Source organism: Tenrec ecaudatus, chromosome 14 (genome assembly GCF_050624435.1).
Source record: "Tenrec ecaudatus isolate mTenEca1 chromosome 14, mTenEca1.hap1, whole genome shotgun sequence".
Classification (NCBI taxonomy): domain Eukaryota; kingdom Metazoa; phylum Chordata; class Mammalia; order Afrosoricida; family Tenrecidae; genus Tenrec; species Tenrec ecaudatus.
In genome coordinates this window covers 11,144,815-11,169,067 of record NC_134543.1, presented here as the reverse complement: position 1 = coordinate 11,169,067, position 24,253 = coordinate 11,144,815, and the positions used below count along the sequence as shown (strand labels likewise).

Here is a 24,253-nt window from a genome sequence, read left to right as displayed (position 1 = left end):
GGGGGACCTCTCAGCTCCACAGTGAGCACACCAGCCCCAGGACCCCAGTTTCCACACTAGATTTATGAGTGTGCCACTTAAAATTCTGCTCACTTATGAAAACCTGCACTGTGGTGGAGCCTGCCTGTCCCAGGAAGCCATGTGCTACCGCTCCCTCCTCCCCACCAGACACACCCATAAGGCCAACCGTGTAGAGCCCACAGGACCCAGCCCCTAGCTGACTCACCCCGGGCCCCCTCCGGCCCTGTCACACTGCAGCCTGGGGGCCTGGCCTCTGCTGGGGGTCTTGTACAAGTTCCCCCTCTCTCTGGCTACTGCCTCCCGTGATACCTATACCCAGTGCCGGGACAGTGAGGGCAAGCTCATGCTCACGTCAGCCCGGCACCCGTGGGGAGTCACTCAGCAATGGGCTTTAGTGAGTCCCTCGGGCTGCCTGGACTCTGTGGGAACCCAGCCTCCTGGGGGGCAGTCTCCGCACCCATGGAGTTCTGCCCTGCAGCAGCGTGTGATGAAGGCCAGAGCCCAGGGGAGAGGACATGGATGTGCACCCGCTGTCCATGCTCCTCCCCCTCCCGTCCGACAGGGAAGCGCAGACTGTGGGGGCCATGAAATCAGAGGTGAGGTGCCCCTCCCTGCTGTGACTGACCCACGCAGCTGGGGCAACGGTGGCCCAGTGCAGATGTCACCACATGCCCACTGCACCGCCTGGTTAATAGGGCCTGTGCGAGGGGAGGTCTGCTTTCGGGCCAAGTACAGCCCAGCTGCACAACAGGAAGAGGGCTGGCTCGGTGATGCACTCCCCCAAGGCGGGACCACCCAGACAGGCCACTCCGGCTCAGAGAGCCTGGCTCCTGGGTAGCCAGAGGAGGACAGTCCCCACCCCCCTCACCACACAGGACTGCCCTCAGTACTCGTGTTCAGAAGCCTGGGTGTGGGGGCTAGTCATGGGGGGACAGGAGCTGGGCCGACCCCACAGGTCACATATGTTCTGACCCTCCTGTCCCCAGGCCACACGTGTTCCCAGACTGTTGTCCCTGGGAGCAGACCTGGAGGCAGGGGTGCTCTGCTGGACAGATGCCCCATGAGCAGAAGCAGCAAGGGGGCGGAAACCAGGGCTTCACGTCTGAACACTGGGCGGTGTCCAGAAGAGTGGGCACCACATCTTCACAAGGACCGGCATGGAAACAGCCCCGGTAAGGGCTCCCGTGAGACTCTCAGTGTTAGTTTACAAGGAGCAAACTGACCCGGTCATGGCCTGGGAGGGCTCACCTCCGGGCACCAGGGATGTGCCATCTGCTCAGGTGAGCCCTCGGGAATCTGGACTGGCAGGCTGCAGCCTGGGATGGCAGGGGTATTGAGAGGCTGGCAGGAGTGGTGCAAGGCCTGGGCCTGGCTCTGAGGAAGGATCCTCAGGGTGGCCTCAGAGCTGCTGCCTGCTCGTTTCTGCCCGAGCCAGTCTGCCTCGAGATGCAGGGCTTGTCCCCAGTGGCCCTGCACCCCTCGGACTGGTGACGAAGAGACACCCGGACGTCATGCATGAGTGTCTACTTCACGATGATCACAGACGGGCACCAGGGGCCTTCAAGTCTGTGACAGACGAGGGCTGCGGGCTGTATTAGGTACATGTGTGCTGTGTGGCAGCACATAGGCAGGCCATGAGAGGAGTGTGTGTGTGTGTTCGGGGAGTATGTGTGTGTGGGTGGGTGTGAGCGAGCAGCAGGCCGTGTGGCATGTGTGGTGTATATGAGAGGTTTGCATATTATGTGCAGTGTCTGGGAGGAGCCCTGGCAGCACAGTGGGTGCATGTGGGATTGCTGACCACACACAGGGCCAGAAGTTAGAACCACCAGCCGTTCTGGGAGAAAGGTGGAGGACGGAACATTCTCCTCCCAAGGAGCGGTCCAGTCTGAGCCACAGGGCAGTGCTGCCCTGCCCTCCTGGGTCCTGCAGCTAGAATGGACGTGACTGCGGTGAGTGAGGTTTGGCTTTGGTGGTGTGAGGAACATGTGTGAGAGCTTTGAGTGGGTGGGCGGGTGGGGGTGAGGATGCATGGTGTCGGCATGTGTGGCTTGTGAGAGGTCTGTTGCGTTTGGTGTGGGAAGGGGTGTGTGTATGCTGTGTGTGTGTGTGTGTGCATGTACACGTGTGGTCTGCTATGATATGGAAAGGCATGTGTGGTATGTGTGAGTGCACATGTGGTGTGAGCATGGTGTGGAAAGAGGTGCATTGTGGGAAACACTGAGGGAAATAGGAGGACTGTATTCCCTAACTTATAACAGAGGGAATCTGGAAAGCTGGTGTTCTGGGCTGGGAAAGTCTCCACTTTAGTAAGTTAGAGGTAGTCCAAGTCCATGATCCTCCTTCAAATATCATCCCACAGACTCTCCCCTGAACAGCTCTGCCGCCTTAAAGCCAGCACATGGTTGATGGTATCTCCCTGTAGAAGCAAACATTATCTTTTTGTTCTCTCTTCCCGCTGTGTCACCCAACCCCCTCACACCCGCCCCCAGTGAAGGAGGTATTATGTTTCCTCACCTGTGAGCTCAGGGAGCGAATGTAGTTACTGCCCACCTTGTGATGCGTGTAACTACTGAATATGCAGGTCTTAAGGCTGCTTATAAATGTCCCAAGATAGTAAAGGCTGGCTCTCACTTCTCCCAGTTCCACGTGGCCCATCAAGAGGAGCTGAGGTGAGCCTGCTACCGTGAAATGTGTCTGACTCCTTTATTGAGCTCTCTCCTACCTTCCTTACCCGCTACGAGCGCACAATCATCTTTATGCATCATCTCCGTGCATCTGCACCTTCGAGCCCCTCAGAGGCTGGTTTCCTCTGACAGTGTACACAGAGGGCACATGAGAGAGGTCTATGTGGTGAGGGGAGGAATGTGTGTATATTACAGTACATGTGTAGTGGAGGATTTCTGATATGCGGTGAGGTGCATGGGCAGGAGTGTGTGTATGTGGTATTTCTGTGTGGCCCGTGGGACTACGTGTGTTGCATGAGGTCTGTCTGTGGTGTAGGGAGGGGTGGTGTGTGTACACACACGGAGCACCCTCTCTGTGTGCTCACATCCCTCTAGGGTATGACAGACACGCAGTCATTTGGCAAGGGACAAACTCTGGCCCTGGATTGCTCACAATCCCACTGAAGAATGCTCAAAGACAAACAGCAGTACGTAAACACTCTTATAGGAGGCTTCCTATGTCTCATTCCGACCAGGCTGGCAGAGCTAGAAGCAGCAGTGTCCCTGTCAGCACCTGGAGCACAGGCCCTGAGATCAACGTGCTGCGTGGCCTCGGCTCCCCTACAGGTGAACTGTGGGGTTTCAGATTCAGATCACCAAGGAAATACAGGGGGGAAGGGGCTGGTTGCTGGCTGACCTCTGTGTACTGAGCAGCAGCTTTGTGCTCCATGCTCGGGCCTGCTTCATCCTCACCTCCTCCTCACTCACTGCCCACCTGAGCTCAGGGGAGCTGCCCATTGGCCCAGACTCCCAACAGTAAGAGAGCTCATGAGGCCCGGGTGGGCCCTGCCCCGTGATCCCTGTTCTCCCTTGGGTGCGGCTCGCAGGTGCAGGCCCACCTGGGAAGGCATTGATGTCGATGACAGCGTGCTGCCCGGTCTGGTTGTTGATGATGATGTCGATCCCGAAGAGGGACACGCCCAGTGCCTGCCGCAGGGCCCGGGACAGCGCCCGGATGACCTCATCACACGGTCGCTCGAACACGCCCTCGATCTTGTCCAGCTGCAACACACAAGGAAGTCAGGCCCGGGCACGGAGGGCCCTCCTGCCCAGTGCTGGCCCGTTGGCACAGATCCTATCAGCGGTTTTGGGACAGGAGTCAAGGCTCGGAGAGGGTCAGTGCCTGGATGGGCCACAGGGCTCAAAAACCTAGGGCGGACTTGGGCACAGGTCCTCAGGGCAGGCGGGCAGGGGTAGGGGGTCTGCAAGGATGCTGATGAAGCGGCAGGAGCTGCACCTAGAAGCTAGCAGGCGGGGTGCCTGAGCAACCTGATCCCCGCAAGAGTGCTATGCTAAGTGAAAGATGTTGCATGCGCAGTCTTCCCTGATCCAGAGCGTGCGGCGGGCGTTGGGGGTGGGGTTGCCTGCTGGTCTAGGGCTTCCCAGAGAAGGTACTTGTGGGGTCCAGAGAGTGGGGGGATGGCTGCACACTGAATTGCCACTCTGAAGTGGCCCGTTTGGGTGGACTTGGCAGATTCAAGATAGGCAGCAGGTTTGTGTGGCTCTCCAGTTTTTATAAAGTGACAGTGAGTGGGCGGAGTGTTGGGAGGATGGGCAGAGAGCCCTGGCCGCCAAGGACCAATGGCCCTTTCCCAGCACCGGCAGCAGAAAGGGGCAGAGTTCACCCACCCACGGCCCCACTGTCCTGAGGGCTGACCCGGAGCAGCATCCTCTAGACAGGGCCAGGGCCCGGAGCTGTGAGATCTCCCCTTCAGCACTGCTTGGCCTAGAGCCAGTTCATCGGCTGGGGGTGGGGTGCAGGGGGGGGTGCTCCCTAAGCCAGAGACCCAGCGAGGCTCGCTCCCGTCAGGGGCCTCGCGTTCTTACCCTAACAAGAAAACAAAACCCACTGCCGCTGAGTCGAGCCGACTCGGGGTGACCCTATAGCACAGGTTGGAACTGCCAGATGGGTGTCTGAGACGGGAGCTCTTTTTCACGGAACTACAAAGTCTTTGAAGCAGAGCAGTTGCTGGATTTGAACTGCTGACCTAGCAGCCTAACATGTAATCCACTCTGCCGCCCCGTTGCTAACAAAAAGGGCGGTGACATGGCTGTGGCCATTGCTGGGCCGCAGCAGGAGCCTGTGACCCTGGCGCAGAAGCCATTCCCTGGGGTCTGAGGGGTCACAGACATCCCTCTGCGGCCCCTTGAAGATCCATCTGCACCCAAACCCAGCCTGGGAGAGCCTGCCTCATCGGGTCAGGAACTCGGAGGTCTGAGTGGAGTCAGGAGGGAGTCCCCGCCCTCACTGCCCACTGCCCGTACCCTGGCAATGCTGGCCAGTCCGGGTGCTTGCCATCCAGTCACCCTATGGGCCTAGAGGACACAGGCTTGCCCAAGGTCAGAAGGTCGCAGGCTGTCTGTCTGAAGGTGTGTGTGGGGGAAGGAGGGTCCTGCTCACGCTACACACAGGGACAAGGAGAAGCAGGGAAAGAATGACCCCTGTGCCCTGGCAGGGCTGAGTGCCCGCCTTTCTCGCCTGTGAGTGCTCGGTCTCTCTAGGCGGACCTCCTCCCATGTCACCAATGAGAAGAGCGAGTTCCAGGAGGTAACTTTCAGGCATGACAGTTGGCTTCTGCCATCACAGGGCTCCTTAGGCAGATGGCCATCTGCCCGAAGCCAGGGGCAGGGGTAGGGGGGTGTGCACGCACTGACAGAGGCAGGGTGGCACCGAGTCCCCTCTGCCCTCTCTGAGTCAGGCCACACTGTTGCCCTGCCCCCCACCGCCCACCAGGAAGGAGAGGTCGGGGGGGAAAAAACCTTCCCTCGTAGGGAGTGGCTGGTCAGGCTGAGAGCCTGCTTCCCCCCAGGGTGCCCTCACTCACAGAGCTGATTCTGGGGGTCTGCTCCTTCCTGAGGAAGTGGAGTCCCCAGACTCCGGCCCTGTGTGTCCATGACCACCCTGGTCCCCCGCCCCGGGTGCCTTGTGCCATGACTCCCCTGCTGACACATATTGCCTGGGCTCAGGGCAGGGGCTGGAGGATGAGGAGGTGACTGCGGATGAGGCGACCTGCGGGGGCTCTGTCAGGGAAAGGGGCCCGAGGGCAGACGACCCAAGCATCGAGACAGTGGGCCAGCATGGTCTCCAGGAGGGCGGCCCAGCAGAGATCAGTGAGGGGTGTCAGTGCCATTCTAATGTCTGCCTGGGGAGGGGTCCTGCGGTTGCCAGGGGGCCCATGGAGCCGTGGAAATGTGGACGCATCAGTGGACTGGGCACAGGGGGAGGTGGGGGCTGAAATGTGGGCCCAGTCCCTTTGCAAAACAGGGAAAGGACACTAAGCAAGAGGGTAGTGCATGTGTGTGTGTGGGGGGGGGGCTGGAGTGTGGGGATGGCACCCCCGGGCAGCTCTGCCCCAGAGCCTGTTGAGACATACCGCAGTCAGCACGGATGAGGACTCGGGCTTGGACACATTGTGGCTGTTGAAGAAGATGGATTCTCGATCTGCAAGAGGTAGAGCAGGGCCACCGTTAGAGCTGTCCCACTGCCCGACACCAGGGGGCAGTGCCACCCTGCCATGGAGGCAGCCACTCAGGGCTTCTGTTCCGCCATCCTTCTGCAGGACAATGACAGTGCTGGCCACCCCCTACCCACCAGCCTCCCCATTCCAGTGTGTCCATGGAAACTTCATGAAGCGACGGATGGGTGGAGAGGCGCAGGAGTGAGCACTGCTCCGTCTGTCCGTCCCACAAACCCCACCCGTGGCTGCCCTAGGACTCTGGGGGAGCCCCCGGGAATCTGCCTGCAGGTATGGCTAGGGAGCACATGGCAGGGGAGCCCCCTCACACGCAGTGGTTCTGTGGGTCCCCCACCGGGGAGGAGGATAGATGTTTCTGCCTGGCTGTGGATGTCCCAAGGGCCTCCACCCACTCCCCACTCCTTGCCCACCCTGGGCCTCTCAGTCAGAGAACGACGACAGTGACCGTAGGTGCCCCAGCCCCCCAGGTGAGAGAAGTCCTGGGCCACACGGGGGTTGCAGAAGGACCGTCTGTCGAGCAGATGCGCGCTCTCGAGCCACTGAAGCGGAGCCCAGAATGCAAGAATCACAAGATTACGAGCAGTCACGGAGCCCCCTGATCCCTCCGGCCCGGGTGAGGGCTTGGAGGCGCCAGTGATCATGCGTTGGAGTGATTCGGGTGGAGGCCAAGCAGGCGAGCACGAGGTGTACCTGGCGTCCTTCCTGCTAGCGGCTCGCACAAGCCCCTGGCCGCCCCGCTGGGGCTCACTGTCCTCCCGCTGCTGTGACCAGAGCCTGGGGAAACAGACACCCCGCAGGGTTTACTTGACCCACCCACTGATCTCTAGCTCTGGGGGCCGAGAAAAGGGTCTGCAGGCACGACTGAGCCCCAGGCCTGGGCTGGAGGTAGCTCAGAGCCCAGTACAGCCGTGATAGCCTTCTGCAGGTATGCCCAGCCCAACTTCCCGAAGTCCAGCTCTGGCTGCCATCTGCCCACTCACGCTCAGTTTCAGAGCAAGGTGCACGAAGGGACCAACAGACGCCCAGGCCTGTGGCAGACTGCCACCCCATAGCAGGATGAAACACCACTGCTCAACTCCGCATGAGCAACTTCCAAGTTCCCCCAACGCACGTCCAGAGGGCAGGGTCCCAGGAGAAACACCCTGGCCAAAGTTCTCCCCACTCCCCATAGGATCTTCAGGCAGCCTGAGGGCCCCAGACCGCTGCACAAACCTCGGCCTCCAGGCCCTTCCTCCCTCCCTGGCCTGGGCCCTTGTTCACAAGAGCACCCTGGCTTCCTGGGGCCCATCCAATGCCCTCCCTGGACCAGTCCTGGTGCACACACAATCTGCCTGAGGAACTGCCACACCCGGGGGTCTGAGGAGGGGGGTACATCGGGAGGAGGGGAGCAACAAGAGGCCCAAGGGTGAGTCCGCCCCCACTTCACAGATAAGAACAACTAGAATACAAGCTCCCGGGGGCAGGAGCCTCAGCTGCCTAGCTCTACCTTATTCCCTGCACACAGTCCATTCTATAACTCCCATCAAATCCAAGTGACTGCCCAACAGGAACACTAGGAGTTGGGACCCCCTGAGGGCAGTGGGTTTCTCCAGCGGGTTCAAACCACCAACCTTCTGATATAGGCAGCCCAGGGTTTTAACGATTGGTCAACAGAACTTGGTAAGCTGCAGTTCAGATCTGGCCCCTCACCTGTGTTTATACATAAAGTTTTATTGGGACAAAGCCACGCCTGCTTATTTATAGATCACCCTTGGCTGCTCTCTCCCTGAATAGCTCTTGGGGAATGGAGAATAGTCACCATCTGGCCCTTAGCAGACTCCCACTCTGCACACGCTCCCTGTGTGGCTTTAAGGCAGTGGTTGCTGGAACCATCCAGGGGCTGCAAAAGCAGATACCTACACTTTATCCTGGATTAGGGGCTAGAATACAACAGCTTGTCATTGCCGGGGGTGGTGGGTGCCACTTATTTTTATACAGAATAAGCTTAGGAACCTTTGCTCTAAGGGGAACAAGGCCCACATTGGGTGTGTGAGTGAGGTCCCCAGCATAGAGCTGGGTGCCTGGGAGTGGGGTTGGGAGGGAGAACTGTCTGCTCAGAGTAAAGGTAAATGAGGAATAAGCCCACCCCCACAGGAAGAAGAGCAAGAAGACTGCTCATCTTCAGCCGAGGGAAGTATCTGCCCAGGAATCCACCACAGGCTGACATGGGAATGGGAGCCTGGTGCCACACCTAAGGGCCCATCCATCTTGTCTGTGGGCGTCACTTCAGTCCCAGAAAGACTCACTGGAGCGTTCCTGCCCTCTGTGTGCTAAAGCAGGGCATCACTTCTGGAACGAACAGTGGGGCCCTGCCTGCCAGCGAGGACCCGCATGCTGCCCTGAAGTGAACAGGCTTCAGCAGAGCTTCCAGACCATCATGCACTAGACTAGAAAGAGGGACCTGGTGTGAGCTGATCGGGAACTGGTCATGGGGACAGCACTCGTTCCGTTTGCCTGAGGCCCACCATGCATCATCACGGCAGTAGTGACGCAGAGTGCCCCCGAGAACCAAAACACTTGCAGCTTGGAAAGGGGTCCTCATCTTCGTGCAAGGTTCAGAGCCACCTCCCCACACGGACAGCGGGAGCTGTGGGACTGCCACATAGGCCACAGGTGCAGAGGCTGTGGATGTGGGTGGAGTGGGAAATAAGGCTGGTAGAGGCCAGGTCACTAGTCCCTCTCCACCTGTCCAGTTTGAAGCACCACTGGTCCATTAGGCATGCCACTGTACATAAGGTCAAAGAACAAGGTCAGAGGAGGGACCAAACCCCCCACAAGCTCTCAGGCCTCGAGTCCTGAGAACAGTGGACACAGGATCAGCTTTTAGGACATATACCCCCAGAGTTCCCACATGTACTCCAACCCGGACACCTCCCCTGTGTGTCTGTGTCTGTCCTGACCTGCATTTCGTGGGAACGGACCCAGCATCTTAGAACCAGGAGAGGTAAAAAGGGCCAACGGTTCCAAACCAGTTGTTGGGGGCAGAGGAAAAGGAGCTGGGTGGATAATCCCTCCTGGAGGTCTAAAGATCCTGGTGAAAGATACAATTGTAAGACAAAATGGCTTGAGTTTGTAGAGCTTCCATGGAACTAAAGCATGTGACTAAAAACCTTCAAAGTGGAGCGCTTTCTTGTCCTTCTGTGAAAAGGGTGGACTCTCCTTGCCCACCGTCTGTAAGTGTGTCTCGTGTCCACGACATGGCTGCTGAGTCACCTCTGTCTGATAGTTTAAGTCATTTTTTTTTTATTGGGAACTAGGAAGGGGGCTTCACGTTTGGTTCACAGTGACCCCTGGGGCAGAGGGGAGCTGCCCCCAGGAAGTGTTTTGGTGTCATCTTGCCGGGAGGAGATTCCCAGGCCTTTTTCCCAACTCCCACGGAGCTGCTGCCTGGGTCTGAACCACAGCCTTTCAGTTCGCAGCCGAGCACACTGGCATTTGTGGCTGCCAACACTGGCCCCCGCCCTAGATCATTCCACCATCCCTGCGGGCAGATGCCTGGGGCGGGGCGGGGACCCTCCAACCCCACGGCTGGCCTGCCAGACCCTGCTAGGGAGGGAAGAGGCTGCCGTTGACAGTGTGTTTGTGTGAAGAGTAATGCCATTTGGGGAAAGGGGAGAACAGCTGGAGCTCATTCTAGACGTCCTTGTGGAGAACTACACGGCGGGAGTGACAGGAGTCTCAGGAGGAGAGGCTTTAAGAAGACACAACTGTTTGCAGAGATGGGGCTACAACAGCCAGCCGGGCTACTTCACAGCCTCGGTGAACGCACATTTCCCTCTTGTAACGCAAGTTCAACGTTTCCCTCAGACACATATACAATGTGTTTTCCTGAGAAAATGAGAAATGAGTTTCCCTCAAAAGGACTGTGTACACAAGCTACCCTCAGACACATGTACGTGTCTGCAGAAACGCAGCTGCCCGGTCCATGCAGCCCCTTCCTGGGAGTCCTCTGGAATGCTGCACTATCCCAGACAGTCACTGCTCTGAAGGCTTCTGGAACGTGCCGTAGGCCTTGCCTCCAGAGCCGGGAAAGCATGTCTCTGAGCAGCGCCAGGGTGGGCAGACCTGGGGCTGAGTCACTTGTGAAGGCTGTCAGGCCTGGGACGAGGTGGACAGCAGGTATGGGAAAGCCTGGACATGAAGGCCCTCAGCTAACCTGCTGACTGTTGTGCACCAGGGCCAACTGGAATATGCCGAGGCAGGACACTGCCTAAGGGGCCCCAAGCGCCTCTGCCCACTGTGTAGATCCTATGTGGCAAGTAAGGGGACCCCTTTACAAGGTCCGTCCCACGGGCAGAAAGACCCGTGGCGGACTACAGGCAGGGAGGCCTCAGCAAGTAGCCTGGCCTTTGTCTCCTATGGGGAGGAAACCATCAATGTGGGTCTGCACCCCCCAGCCCTCCCTCCTTTCCCGGTAGACCGGCAGATGGTGCGCTGACCACATTTAATCTAGCTGCCTCTCTTCCAGAGTACTGCCTGCAAGGGCCCCGGGTGCAAAGACCTTCCAGAGGCTTCCTGGAGTTTAGGAGGTCATCTGGGACTCATTCTCCAAATCCTTCCTAGGTGTGGGCCTATGCAATGCCACGCACACCATCATTTTCTGTCCCCACCTCCCATCTCAGACAGAGCATGTGGGAGGGGTCAGGGGACGGGCAGAAGGACAGACAGTGTGCACCATGTCCCAGGCCCAGGATCACCCAGAACAGGTCGAGGCCTGCTTACCTGACATGCCCGCAGAGAAGTTCTTGAGGGAGGGTCTCTGCACCACGGTGTAGGACTCGCCGACCACAAACACCTTGTACAAGACGGCGTTGTGGTTGATGAAATTCTGGACCACACAGGGTGGCTGGATGGCACTCAGGCCCTCCTGGTTGAACACGATGGCCATCTGGGGAGGTAGGGACAAAGGGAGGGTCCATCGGAAGGTCCAGAGCCCAGAAGAACAGCAAGCAAGGGCACCTGGAGGTCGCTCATGCAGTGGGGTTTGGGAACCCTGAATCTGTCAGGTCCGCCAGGGCGCGCTGCACAGGTTGTGCCCTCCCCACCCCCAGGGGGATGGGAGCCTGGAGTGGGTGCCACTCAGCTATAGGATGTGCAGAGGCAGGCGTGAAAGGATCCCGCTTGGGGTCAGAGGTTTTGGATCAAGGTTGAATCATGTGACGAGCTGGCCCCAGACGGGACTCACAACATGCAGTCCCCACCTTAGCCATCACGTCGGCTACCTAGGGTCGCCCGCACAATTCGCCTTTGAGGGGGTCACTGCTATCACCCCTTGGCTTACAGATGAGCAAGCTGCAGTCCAAGAAGTGACATGTAGGAATGGGAGGGGACCTGAGATGGACTCAGGTCTGCCCGGCAACAGGCCGACCCTCTTACCCCACTGAACCCCACGGATGCTCTGAGCAGCAGGCAAAGGCCAGTATAGGCTGCTCCCCACTGCGCATGTCCCTGGGACATGGAGGGGACTCAGGATGGAGGGGCAGAGGAGGCGGCCAGGTCCGCCCCAAGGTGGACAAAGGAACCAGGGGTCAGGCGGCAGCACACTTCAGTCAGCTGTTGGGCTGGGGTTTACAGCTAATCCCCAGGCCCTCAGGGCCCCAGGCAGGAGCCACCAGATGCCTGGGCTGGCTGAGCAGGGATTACAGGACCTGGACAGCTGGCCGCTGTACTGGTGGCACCTCCACATCAGCTGTCACACAGTGCTGCCCCTAGGAGCCAGGCACACAGCTGGGTGTGGCAGAAGCAGACATGCAGGCTTCGGTGGGAAAGCAGAGTGCTGTGTGTGTATGCACAGACGGAAGGGGGGGGGGCAAGCCCCAGCGCCAGCACGAGCACGGGGCAGCACAGGATGCTGGGAGCTTTCTGTTTGTTTCTTGTGTTTTCAAAAAGCGAGAGGCTCCAAGGAGGGTCGAGCGAAACAGAAAGGCCACATGGCTCTGTGAATACAGTGAAAGGGAGAGGTCCTGGCCATGGAGGGTGGCAGCTAGTCCTCCTTCCGGTTGGTGAATTTACTTAACAAGGACTAAGTCTCTGCCCTGGAAGCCCTGGTGGCATTGTGAGTCAGGCCACTAAGGGCAAAGTCAGTGGTTCAGCCCCATCAGCCACTCCCCGGGGAGAGTCATGAGGCTATGCAAAGGTGCTATGGCTGGTTTCTGCAAGTCACTGGGCGGGGAGGGGCTGGTCAGGGCCAGGGCTGAGGAGTCAAAGGCAGGGCTTGGACAGGCTGGGATAGGAGGGAGGACCCACCCCAGAAAGAAATGCCCACTTTTCATTCCTAAAGGCAGTCACCAAGCAAGCGGTCTCTGTCCTCCTGTGAGATCTCCACAGACTCCGCTCTCGACCTCCCAGAGGGAGGGGGTCCCTCGGAAGAACAGCGCACTTTGAAGGCAGCGGCTCCAAAATGCACAGGTGGGGGAGGGGAAGCCACACTGGAGCCAGGCTGGGACAGATGGATGAGGGGTTTTTGGGACACCCAGGGGACAGTTGATGGCTATGGGCTAAGTAGGAGTTTCCACATTTCATACTCTTTACCTCCACAATTACCCAGTATGCTGCTGGGCACCCACCCTGACCCGAGGCCCACTGCCATAGCTTTGGGTGGGGACTCCCTTTATCTCTCCACAGTGACTGTCTAATCCTGTCACAGGAGGGAGAAACGGAGCCCAGACCCCAGTGGGACTCTGGAGACCGGGCCAGAAGGCTTCAGTGTGCAGTGGCCGTGGCCCTGCTCCACACTGACTGACTGGGATGGAGGCTGGTCCATCACACACCACTGCTCACGGTCACCTTTCTACCCCAACCCCCCAGAGGCCGACAGGCAGAGGGCAGGTGGTGGGGAGTGGGGTGGGCTCTGAGAACAGAGTTCTGGTGGGGCTCGGTTCTACAGACCCTACCTAGGCTTGGCCGGGAAGCGCGGACCCCAGGCAGGGAGAGGAGCTGAAGGAGGAGGTGGGGCAGGTGTCAGGTGTCCACTCACCTCATGAGAACTGGTGCCATGAGCCACTCTGGTTTTGCAGACTAAGGACAGGAGAGAGAAGCAGAGAGGATTAGTGGGGTCATCAATGCAGCCTGACCGATCCTACGGGGCACTTGGTGTGACAAGGAAGAAGCTCCTAGAGCTCCAGAGGTCACCTGGGGTCTCTGGCTCTGCCTGACCATGGCAGCCCTGTATTTAGGGCTCTGTGGCTGGGCGTTGGGGTAGCCAAGGCCTCCACATGCCACATGCCACCCCAAGCTGCTGGTCGGGACTCTGCTGGTGGTGGGCTAGGTGTGTACGTACTGAACGGGAAGGTCAAGCCGTTCTTCTCCAGGAGCGGCATCGTGTCGTCCCCGCATAGGCTCGTGAGCTCCATGAAGGGCGGGGAGCAGATGCGGTCATCTGGGGAGGAGAGAGCAGTCAGACCTCATCTCATGTACTATGGTCACGTTATTAGGAGCACTAGTCCCTGGAGAGAGGAAGCCTGGTGGTGCAGTGGTAACACACTGGGCTGTGATCTGCATGGTCAGCAGTTCAAAACCACCAGCAGCTCCAAGGGAAAAAGACTGGGTTTTCTACTCCCATAAACAGTCACAGTCTTGGAAACCCACAGGGGGGTAAAGGGGGCAGGTCCTATGAGTTGGCATTGACTCAATGGTGCAGAGTTTGGTTTTTTGATGTCAAATCCCTGGAGAAAAAGCATCCAGCTTGGTAAAGTGGAGGGGCCGTAACAGATAGACTGACCCAGGTCCTGCAGTGCTGGCTCCACAGGACTCTTAACAGCAGGTCTGACCCAGTCCCTCCAAGCTAGGGGCATGTGGAAAAATGGATACTGTTTTGTAACCAACAAGTCCTGGGGGTGTGGTAGGTTACACATCGATTGGGTCACTAACCCACAAGGCCAGCAGTTTGAACCCACCAACCGCTTCGCAACAGAAAGATGAGACTGCCTGCTCCCATAAAGATGTTCAGCCTCGGAAACCCCGGGGAACAGATCTACCCTGTCCACAGGGTCGCTGTGAGTCAGAGCTGGCCTTCTGGGTTTGGAGTTTTGTGACTGGAATTTGAAGTAAATCAAGTGCACAGCTTCCTGGATCAGTGAGGACTCTCCTCTTGGCTGTGCGGGAGCAGCAGTCCCAGCAAGCAAGGCACTGTGCCAGGGCTGTGCCTCCACACAACCCCGTGAGGAGGAAACGGAGGCCCGGGAATGGAAGTGTGTATCCATGGCCACCCTGCAAATCCTCCACCTGAGAGACGCAGGCCATGCCCACCCCGGGGTGCGAAACACAGTAGCTCCTCACCCCTCGCAACAGCCTGCAGGTCTACCCAGCTCCTCCGGCCTGTTGCAGCACCACCTTCTGCCCCCTCATCCCAATTCTCCCCCTCTGGGGTCAGACCCCCACCCCAAGCTGCACAGCTCCAGTCTCCTGGCACCAGCTGAGCCACGTCTGAACATCTCTGCTGAACATAGAGGAGCCAGCTTGCAGTGACTTTTCTTGTGTGCGTTGCTGTCTTTTCCCTTAGACCTTCAGGGGTTATACTTCTGGGCACAGGGACCAGGGAAGGCAGGTCACTAGTGGGGACAGTCTCCCCAGAACACAAACCAGTCCACAGAAGCTTGTCTCCAGGAGCGCTTCAGTGACTTGGCTGGCGGGGGAGCCAGTACATTAAAACTCATGCAGCTTGGAAAAAATAGATGCCAAGGGGATTTTTATCTCACACACACACACACACACACACACACACACACACACACACACACACCACCCCCTTTGGGCTGTGGGCACTACAAACACGGGGCTAACTCCCCCCTCCCAGAACTTCAGCACTTTCCAAACCCTGAGCCATACTCCCTCTCCAAACCCCAGTGGTCTTTCTGCATAAAACAACACATGTATCCTAAGAGTCATAGTGGAATGCAAGATACAAAGAATGTTAATTTAAAAAGGAATATAGCTAGAAGACTCGCTTCCCAATGTCAAAGCTTACTAGTATTGCTGCAGTAGTTGAGATTGCCAGGCAAAGGCATTTAAAGATAGGCACACACGACGAAACAGAAGTGAAAATCCAAGCATCTACCTGGATATCTATCCACAGCCAACTGGCTTTCCACGGGGTTGTCGAGGGCATTCTGTTGAGGAAAGAAAGATTTGTTCGACAAGCAGTGTAGGGACAGCTGGCTAGAAGAATGGAGTCGCACCCCTGCCTCACGCCACGCACAAATTCTAACTCAAGATGGATCCAAGGCTCAAATGCTGGCGCTAGAACGTGGAGGCTCTTAGAAGAAAACAAAGGTGTGAATCTTTGTGACCTTGACCGAGGCTACTGTTTCTCAAATAGGACAGAGCAATAAGAGAAACTGCACTTTACCAAAATGAAAGACTCTGCGCTCCAAAGGGCACTGTCGAGAAGTCAAATGACACACCACACGAATGGGGGAGAATGTTTACCGATCGCAAATCTAAGGGGCCTGTGTCCAGAAAACATATAAAGAACCAGTAACAATTCAACAAGGTAGATGAATAACACTGAAAAGGAGCTCCGGTGGCCGGGTTCCAAGATGGGCTTCTGGCTGTAAGGTCAGCAGTTTGATCCTGCCAGCCACTCATCCGAGAGGAAGACAAGGCTTTCTGCTCCTAAAAAGACTCACAGCCTCGGAAACCCCAAGGGGCAGTTCCACTCTGTCCCCCACGGTTGCTGAGAGTTGGAATCGACTTCACAGCAGTGAGTTGAGTGAGAATCCAACTTTTAAATGATTTGAGTAGATCGTTCTCTAATGAATAGACACAAACGGCCGACAAACTCAAGAAAACATGCTTGGTCTCATTGGCCACCAGGGAAGTGAAAATCAAAGCCACAGTGAGATACCACTAGGACGGCAAATTAAAAAAAGTGAGAACTAGCAGGTGTTGGCAAGGCTGTGGAGAAACCGACAGCCTCCTTCATAGCTGGTGGGAACGTGAATGAGCACAGCCCCTTAGAACACAGCCTGGCCGTTCTACAAAAAGCTAAACAGGAGGGAGGCACCACACCCAGTGCACACGCCCACAGGCACCAAGCACACACAGCCACCCCAAAACTCGCACACAGTGGAGAACAAGGTGCTGAATGAGTGGCCTGGGACCAGCCCGAGCACTGAGCCAGCCTGCTGCTCGGTGGACTCTCCCTGAGAGGCAAGGAAAGGGAGCGGCAGCCAGTGCGTGGACACAGAAGAGCAGCAGGCTGATGAAAACCAGGTTCTGCGGCAACCCGGTGTCTTGGTGGTTCGGCCTGGTCCCAAGTCCAGCAGCCATGCAACCCCACCCCCAGTTGGGGACAGCCAAGGTCCCTCCTACTCAGCCATGGGAAACGTGTCCAGCATCTTGTCCCCAAATAGAGCCGGGACAAAGGCTCCTTCTGTGATTCGGCACCCAGCTATTTCTGTTTCCTGAAAACAGCCTAGTGCTGCTTAATTTATCGTCTTTATTTCTGGCCTGTCGTTAGGGTGGCTCATGTTCTTGTAAGAACTGCGACAAGGATCCTGGGAAATGGGAAGAGGCCCAACTTCCCGCTCTGCCATCCGCCACAGGGAATGTGAGGCTGGAAGGTCCTGGCGAGGGGTTCCAAGGCCCAGCGAGGGGACCAGTTTATGGCCACGCACAGGCTACCAGACCCTCGGTGCCCTGTCCACTCTGCCGGGAAGCCTTGCCCTCACCTGACAGGTGGGACCTGCTCAGGCCTGGCAAGAAAACCAAAGAGTCAGTGACGAGGAGGGGTTGGGACCAGCTTGCTAAGGGGCAGCTCTGGAGCCTGGCCTTGAACCTGAAAGCTGCCACCTACAGCAAAGGACTGCACTGTGCCAGGCCCTGCCATCCTGGGCAGAACACACTGGGGCAGGAAGGTAGCCCTGGCTGGGTGCGATGGCAGTGAGTCTGTCCCAATGTCCTTCTGTGGGGCCAATTTACCTTCTGGACCTAGAAAACCAGCTCATCTCCCAACAAAAACCTAGGGGTACATCCCCCCTCACCCTCCAGCAGCGGGGATCAAGGAGTCAAGAACAGGAGAGGGAAATAGAATGTGAGGCTGAATAGCAGCCTCCTTTGCCTTGAGACCAGCAGCACTAGATCAGTGGTTCTCAACCTTCCTAATGCTGCAACCTTTTAATACAGTTCCTCGTGTTGTGGTGACCCCAACCATAAAATTATTTTTGTTGCTACTTTATAACTGTCATTTTGCTATAGTTATGAGTAGGGCAACCCCTGTGAAAGGTCGTTCGACCCCCAAAGGGGTCATAACCCACAGGTAGAGAACCGCTGCACTAGATGGTGCCTGGTTACCATTACTGAATGCGCGGACCACAGAAACCATAGAAGCCTCCTGCTCAAAGGGAGGGCAGGAATCCAGCTCTCATGGAATCTAGACTTTCTGGATCCACGGAGGTCAGATAACCCCCTCAAATAATTTCCTTGGGATCATCTTTGAACCTTAAACTAAAAATACCTCTACGGGATCCAAGTGACAGTAGTGGGCGAGCTCGGATGGCAACCTCAGGGGCCGTAAACTATGAGAGTGGGAGGGCGAGAACTGGTGTACACCCCAGAGGACACACCGGGAGTCTCCGAACTCCACAAGCAGTCTGTCCTGCTGTGCATATTCCCAACAGCAAGTAAAATGGGGAGGGGGTGCTTGAGGGCACCGGCCTCTTAGCCTGGGGGCTGGGGTCACCTGAAGGGTCTGCGATGAAAGGGAAAAAGCAACACCCCAGGGGCAAAGATATGGGTGGGGCAGAGCCTGGGCAGATCAGCGCTGGAGTGTCCTGGGCAGTGTGGCAGGAACTATGGTCCTTCCCCTCACCTGGAACAAGCCCTGGCACCTTTCCTGTGACACCTGGGCTCTGCCCGCTCTCATGAGTGCTCCAAAAGACCAGCACTACGACAGTGGGCACCTCCTAGGGGCGTCATGATCTCTGCTGCCTTGCCAAGTGAAGGCGGCTGGCTCCATGGGCGCTTGGGTGTCATCTGCGCCGCACCAGCACAGGCGAGGGGGCTTGGGCAATGTGTCTGATGGCCACCTAGCCCACTGTTCAGGCTACTATCAGTCCCCTCTGCCCTGCTTCCTCCAGTCTGGGGCCAAGACGGCTAGTGCCACCAAGTCCCAAGAGGCTCTTCTCCTGACTCATCCTATAGACGCAGCTGTGGAGGGAAGCGCTCACGCTGACACCCAGCACCCAGTGGGCAGGTGACCAGTATGAGTTGCTAACCTCCCCTTACTGCCACCGAGCAAATGCATTGTGCTTGCAGTTGGCTCCCATCGGGCAACACTAGGGAGGGCTGCTGGCCAGGCAGGAGCCCAGGGTCAGCGGGGGCCAGGATGACTCCCTGGAGGAAGTGGTCATGGCACAGGACAGCCCAGAGGGCAAAATGAGGCGGCAATTACTGCCATCAACTTTGAGGTTGAGAACCAGCCCTCCACAAGGCCACTGCCGCCTGGGCCAGGCCAATGGGTCTCTCTTTTTCCTTATCTGTCAAATGGGTCAGCTATGCTGCCTGCCTCCCAGGATTGTCTGGGGGCTCAATGAGGTCACACCCACAAAGGGCACAGGAAGTAGAGTTGGCCTGGTCCCCTGCACACTCCGGGCTTTCCAGGGCACCAGGAAACTGTCCGCCCCTCTGACAGCCCCCGCCCTGCAGCACAGCCAGGTTCTGGGCAGCTGCAACAGCCCAGCACCACCCATCCTCACAGGACCACGGCTTCAGCTTACTGACCAGACCAGCAGGGCCATCCCGACTCCTGACAATCCTAGAGGCAGAGAAGAACTGCCCTGTGAGCTTCCCAGACTGCACGTCTTCAAGGGAGCAAAAGGCCTCAGCTTTCTGCCACAAAGCAGCTGGTGGTTCAAACCACACACCGTATGGTGAACAGTCTAACACAATGCCACCAGGGCTCCATTTACAGATCAGGAGATCCCCTCGCTGGTGCCCTAAGCACCAACCACCCTGTCCCCCAAGACCCCAGCCTCCAGCCACCCCAGGCCACCTCATCCAGGCTCACTCACTCAGCCCGCCAACCTCTTTCTGCAGTTCCCACCTACATTGAGCAGGTGGGCTGCCAGCTCAGAGACTGTCCACAACCTGAGGGAGGGTCCTGAGTCACTCCAGCCTCTGCCCCTGCCCACCTTCCCAACTCCACTCTGACTGCAGAACCCAAGAGCATTCCAGCTGATCCTGGCTCCTTGCAGGGTGGTCTGACCACTTTCCCTCACCACCACACCTCTGCACCTCCCTCTTCCCTGGACACCTCGCTCAGCCTCACTGAGCAACAGCCACATTGCAGGTTCCCCCTCTTGTGCGGTCACCTCCTTGTGCCGTTCGTCTCTCATGCCCTCTTGCATTCTCCCCGTCTGGATTCCGACTCATTAACTGGGCAATGCCTCCCTTGGGGCAGGACACCAGGTTGACCCCCAACACTCCGAGAGGCGGCAGTGGCCTGCATTTCCCCGAATAGCCACCACGCGGTGTCGTTGGCCTGGAACGGCCCTGGCGACTGTAGCATGGCACTGAATGGGTAAAGCCCATTCACGTCATCTTTCTGCAGACACCTGCCCTCTTCTACTCCTTGTTAGGGAGTTGGATCCTTCAATTCTAGACAGAGGTGGAGGCTCTCTCACTTCCGGGGGACCCGGCTTTCTCTCCTGGCTGACGTTGATAGTGGCAGTACTGGGTGAGCAGCCACAAGTCTGAGCCACGAAGAGAGAGGCCCGTATGGCTGCAGACGTGGAAGCCAGAGAAGATCCGGATCCAAAAGACCTGAGAGCAACACGTGTGGGTCCACACCTCCGTTCCTCAGGCTACTCTCCTCCCCAGGGTCTCATGCAAGTGGAAGCCCTTTGATTAGATGGCGTAAGGTGAGCGTGAGGCCAGGGTCTGGCGGTCTATGGATAGAGTCAGGCTGGGGAAAGACTCCCCAATGGCACAGTGAGTAAAACACTTGGCTTCCACCCAAAAGGTTGGCAATTCAAGCCCACCAGCTGCTCTTGGTGAGAAAGATGAAGCAGCAGCTTCTGTAATAACTGGCTGCCTTGGAAAGGCTACGGGGGAGTTCTACTCTGCCCAGCAGGATTGCCATGAGTCACTACCCACTGTCAGCCGGAGTTTGCTTTGGTTTTGGTTAATAAGCTCCAGGAATACCCCGCACAGCTGGGAGGAAACATCAGTGTAGAGCCCTGGGAGGAAGCAGGGGCCACAGCACTGATTCTGCAGAGGAAAGTAACCAACCACCTGTCTCCTTGGCCTGGCTGGGACAACTCCAGGCCTCCGGCCACAGCCAAGGACATGCCCTTCCCTGAAGGCTGTGTTCAGCACCTCCATCTGTCCTCTCTTCCCTGGGCCTGGTGCTGTGTCCCACTTCCTCTCCAACCCCTAGGCCTCTAGCCCACCCCTCCTTCGGAGAAATCAGTGTCAAGTTTGGCAGTCAGCTGGCCACTTGGTCGTCCTCCAGCCTGCCTTCACAGGTGACCCGTCTCATCTGCAGTGGCTGGCGAGCAGCTGTCTGCACTCGGTGGGTTCACAGCCCAGGAGTAGAAGGGCCAGATTCAGCTGGCCTGGCAGAGGTGCTGACATTCCAGAGCTCAGGCCAGCACTGAAAAGCTGAACGGAGACAGCTGTCCCTGTGATTGATGGCCCCTTCTGGACCAGCCAGCCCCTAGCTTCCCAGTGCAGCCCACGGCTCTCCTGGGGAAAAGACGCCCAGAGCAGAAAAGACAGTGTGAGGGCCGGGGTTTCCATCAAGTCTTCTCACAACAAAAGGGCCCTCACAAACCAACAAGAAAAAGACCGACAGGAAAACCGTGAAGACCCAAGCTCAGAGCAAAATGCTGGTGCTGCTAGACTCTCAAGGAGAGAGAGACGCTCGGCCTTGCCAACTACAGAAGCTGCCCCAATTAAAAGGGAGAATGGTCACACATTTGAAGGCAATAGGGCTGCTCCTATCAACGTGTGTGTGTGTGTGTGTGTCCCACTACTGTGGCTCAAAAAAGCCCGCCTCCAGGCATTCATTGTGTAGAAATGGGCAAAAATCTGTTTCCTGCAGCCGAATTTCTGCAAAACAAGTGCCATGGGGACTTGTTTCCCACCTGGCCAGAAGTTCCAGTCCCATATCCTACACCAGGGCTGAGGGAGAAAGCTGGGTGCCTACCTTCCGTGTGTGTGTGTGTGGGGGGCAGGTGTGTCCCCAAGGGGTTGACTGCCTCCCAGAAGAGGTCACCAACCAGGGTGCTGTGGCTCAATTATGGAGCTATGGCTGGGGACGGTGGGCTTGCCCCCTAAGTGGACTGGTGGCTTAGAGCTGAGGGCAGCACAGTCATCTATGCGGGCGCTCAGAGCAGGGAACTGCCACGGTCCTACCTCCTGTTAGAGCTGCTCTGCAGGGATGGAGCTCATCCCCAGGCTGGCAGACAACATTGGCTGTACTGAGTGTCCATCGCGTGAGGGAAAGGTGGGCCCCCAGGCAGCAGCTCACATCTCCAAAGGGCAGCACACTGCTATTCCCCCACCAAATGCAGGGTTCCCATTCTTCCCTGGGGAGCAAACTCTTGAATTTTAGCTAGGCACATGGCTGCCCAGAATAAGGACAACATTTCCCAGACTACTCAGCAGCTGGAGCTGGGTGTGGCCTGAGACTCAGTTCAGGCGATGAGCTAGGAACAGAGAGACATGGGGGGGTGTTGGTGTAGGGTGTGTTGGTGTGTCTGTAGGGCCCTTGAGAAAGGTGCTCCTGGAGCTTGCTGCCCTTTGCACCTTCCATAGCGACCCTCTCCATCACAGGACTTGATGGCTAGGGTCCAAGACCACGAGGGCCCACCTCGGGAGAAGCGGGCTGCCGTCCTTGTCCGGACACTGGACTCTGATGGACAGGAGAGCAGGTGCAGTGCTATCCTCCTGGAGCCCGAGTTACCTCCCATCTATGTTGTGGGGGCGACCTGACAGCTAGGGGAATCGGTGAGACAGCCAGGTGTGGCCAGGGAAAGGCCACTTGGCACCAGACTCTGGGTATGGAGAAAGGTGGTGCCCCCAGGCAGCGACTGGCCAGGCAGCCACTCCCCACTGACCCCAAGCCAACGGGGCTGCCATAGTCTGGACCTAGGTTCCCCAGGAGCACGGACTTGTCACTTCTCCCATTGCCATCAACGTCATTCCTTGTGTACTCAGTGGGGCGGCACCCATGCCCCCACTGCAGGGCAGGTACCCTCGCTATTGCTCAGGCACAGGCACCCCTGCAGAAGCCACCCGGGGCTGTGTCAGCAGCCTGAGGCGGCTCCGCACAGAAATGGTGACAGCTCGAGGGAGTCTTCCAAGGAAGACACGGTGTCACTTGGAATGCTGTAATTATCCACAGGTGCTTCAAGGGTAATTATGGCCACTTACAGTGTGCTCGGGAGGGCTGGGTGCCTCCAGGAACACAAGGGAGCTGGCAGAGGGGCCGGGGCTGCCCCTCTGGGAGCAGGATCTGTTCCTTCTCAGAGGAGCTGCTTATCTACCTGGGAGGACGCAGGGACATGGGCGGCAGAGACCAGCCTCCTGAGTGTGGGCAGGAAAGGGCTCCAGGAAACCCCACCCCTGCCTACTCCTGGAAGAATTCAAGCTGCCCTGAACCTTGATAAGAAAATCAGGGTGCTGCAGTGTCAGCCACCCACAGGCCATTTCCTGCTGGCCAGGTGCCCTGCTTGCCTGGAGGGTTTGGTCAGCAGACTCTCACTGGGTCTGGAAGGTACTGGGATCTGCCCTGGGTGACCCGCACGGCAGCCCTGGCAGAGCACTTGGGACCCAGGACCCTCTCCTGCCCATGGCTGGGTATAAGGTGGGGCAGAGTTAAAGGCTCAGCGCCTCACTCCCCCTTCTACGCCTTCACTGGCTGTGACCCCACAGCTGGCCAATTCGGCCCCTCCCCATTTCAATCATACCTCTGGAGAGGGCTGGCATGAAAACCGTACCCTGTCCTCATCAGAGCCCCCCAGCTCAGCCAAAGTGAGCCCTCTCTCCGGCAGACAACCCCAAGGGTCCACGCTGAGGATGATTCCGGATCCAGGCATGTGGTAGCCGGTCCAGGGGCACCCAGGCCGGTGGGTCTGAACATGAACCCAGAGCTTCACACAGATTCCGAAGGCTCTCATGTTTTGTGCCCTAAATGTAAGTAGGGGTGGTTGTTCCGGTCATGGACATGGACATAAAGGCTAGAGGTCAGGAGCTAGGGACCCTGAGTGGGAAGTCCACATACAGACAGGCTCTGCTGACCGCTCGCAGCCTCCCATGTGCAAGGGAGAACAAGCATAGCCAGTTCACAGCCAGCCTGACACGCAGCCCCATCTTGCCCAGGACAGCCCCTTTCCCATAGGCTGCCCTGGCTCTGGGAGCCCCGCTCTACCCACCAGCCCTGTCATTGCACCAAAGGACCCCAGGCCAGACCTGTCAGCCCCCACGGGGCGGTGGTGTGCCTCCCCACCCGGAGGAATCTTGGGCCCAGGCAAAGAGCCTTTTCCTTCAAATGAAGGCTCTCAGCACAGCAGATTGGGCACAGGCGAGGAAACTAGGAGGTCTTGATCTGTTAGTGTTTCTGGAAACCCTGGCTGACATAAGCTAACATCTTGGGAAGGCAGTCCCACATGCTCTCAAGCTGCCTTGCCTTGCCAGGTGGGGAGGATACCTTCCTTTGGACCAAAGCCTGCGGTGAGCAGGGAGGCTCACACCAGAGAGGACACAGCGTACCCAGTACCCCGCGAGGCTCAGCCACCACATGACAGATCTCCATGTGTTTGATTAAAGGCCCTTTAAATTCCTTGTTTGTCTCCTTCGGCAATTACATAACTCCCCTTGCGCGCCGCTGGGCTATTCTACTTGCACGTCCTCTGTCCTCTGAGCATGGCCCCGCCACCCCGCCACTGCCTGTGGGCTGGACACAAGGGAACAAAAGCCTCCTCAAGTGGCCCAAGCCACCCCCACCCCAACCCCACCCCGCCAGAGCACACTGGGGCCTTTCTCTCCTCA

At 57.7% G+C, this 24,253-nt stretch overlaps 1 protein-coding gene across 2 annotated transcripts in view; it reads right to left on the bottom strand.

Moving 5' to 3' along the window:
• ITPK1 (inositol-tetrakisphosphate 1-kinase) overlaps nucleotides 1-24,253 on the bottom strand; it is a 118,565-nt gene that overhangs the window by 3,303 nt on the left and 91,009 nt on the right. For both annotated transcript variants that reach the window (XM_075531256.1, XM_075531255.1), the window contains exons 5-9: nucleotides 13,539-13,637; nucleotides 13,236-13,276; nucleotides 10,982-11,147; nucleotides 6,119-6,186; nucleotides 3,584-3,746 (exon numbers count right to left, since the gene is read on the bottom strand). In XM_075531256.1, coding sequence (XP_075387371.1) covers nucleotides 3,584-3,746; nucleotides 6,119-6,186; nucleotides 10,982-11,147; nucleotides 13,236-13,276; nucleotides 13,539-13,637 — 537 coding nt within the window. The remainder of the gene's footprint in view (nucleotides 1-3,583; nucleotides 3,747-6,118; nucleotides 6,187-10,981; nucleotides 11,148-13,235; nucleotides 13,277-13,538; nucleotides 13,638-24,253) is intronic.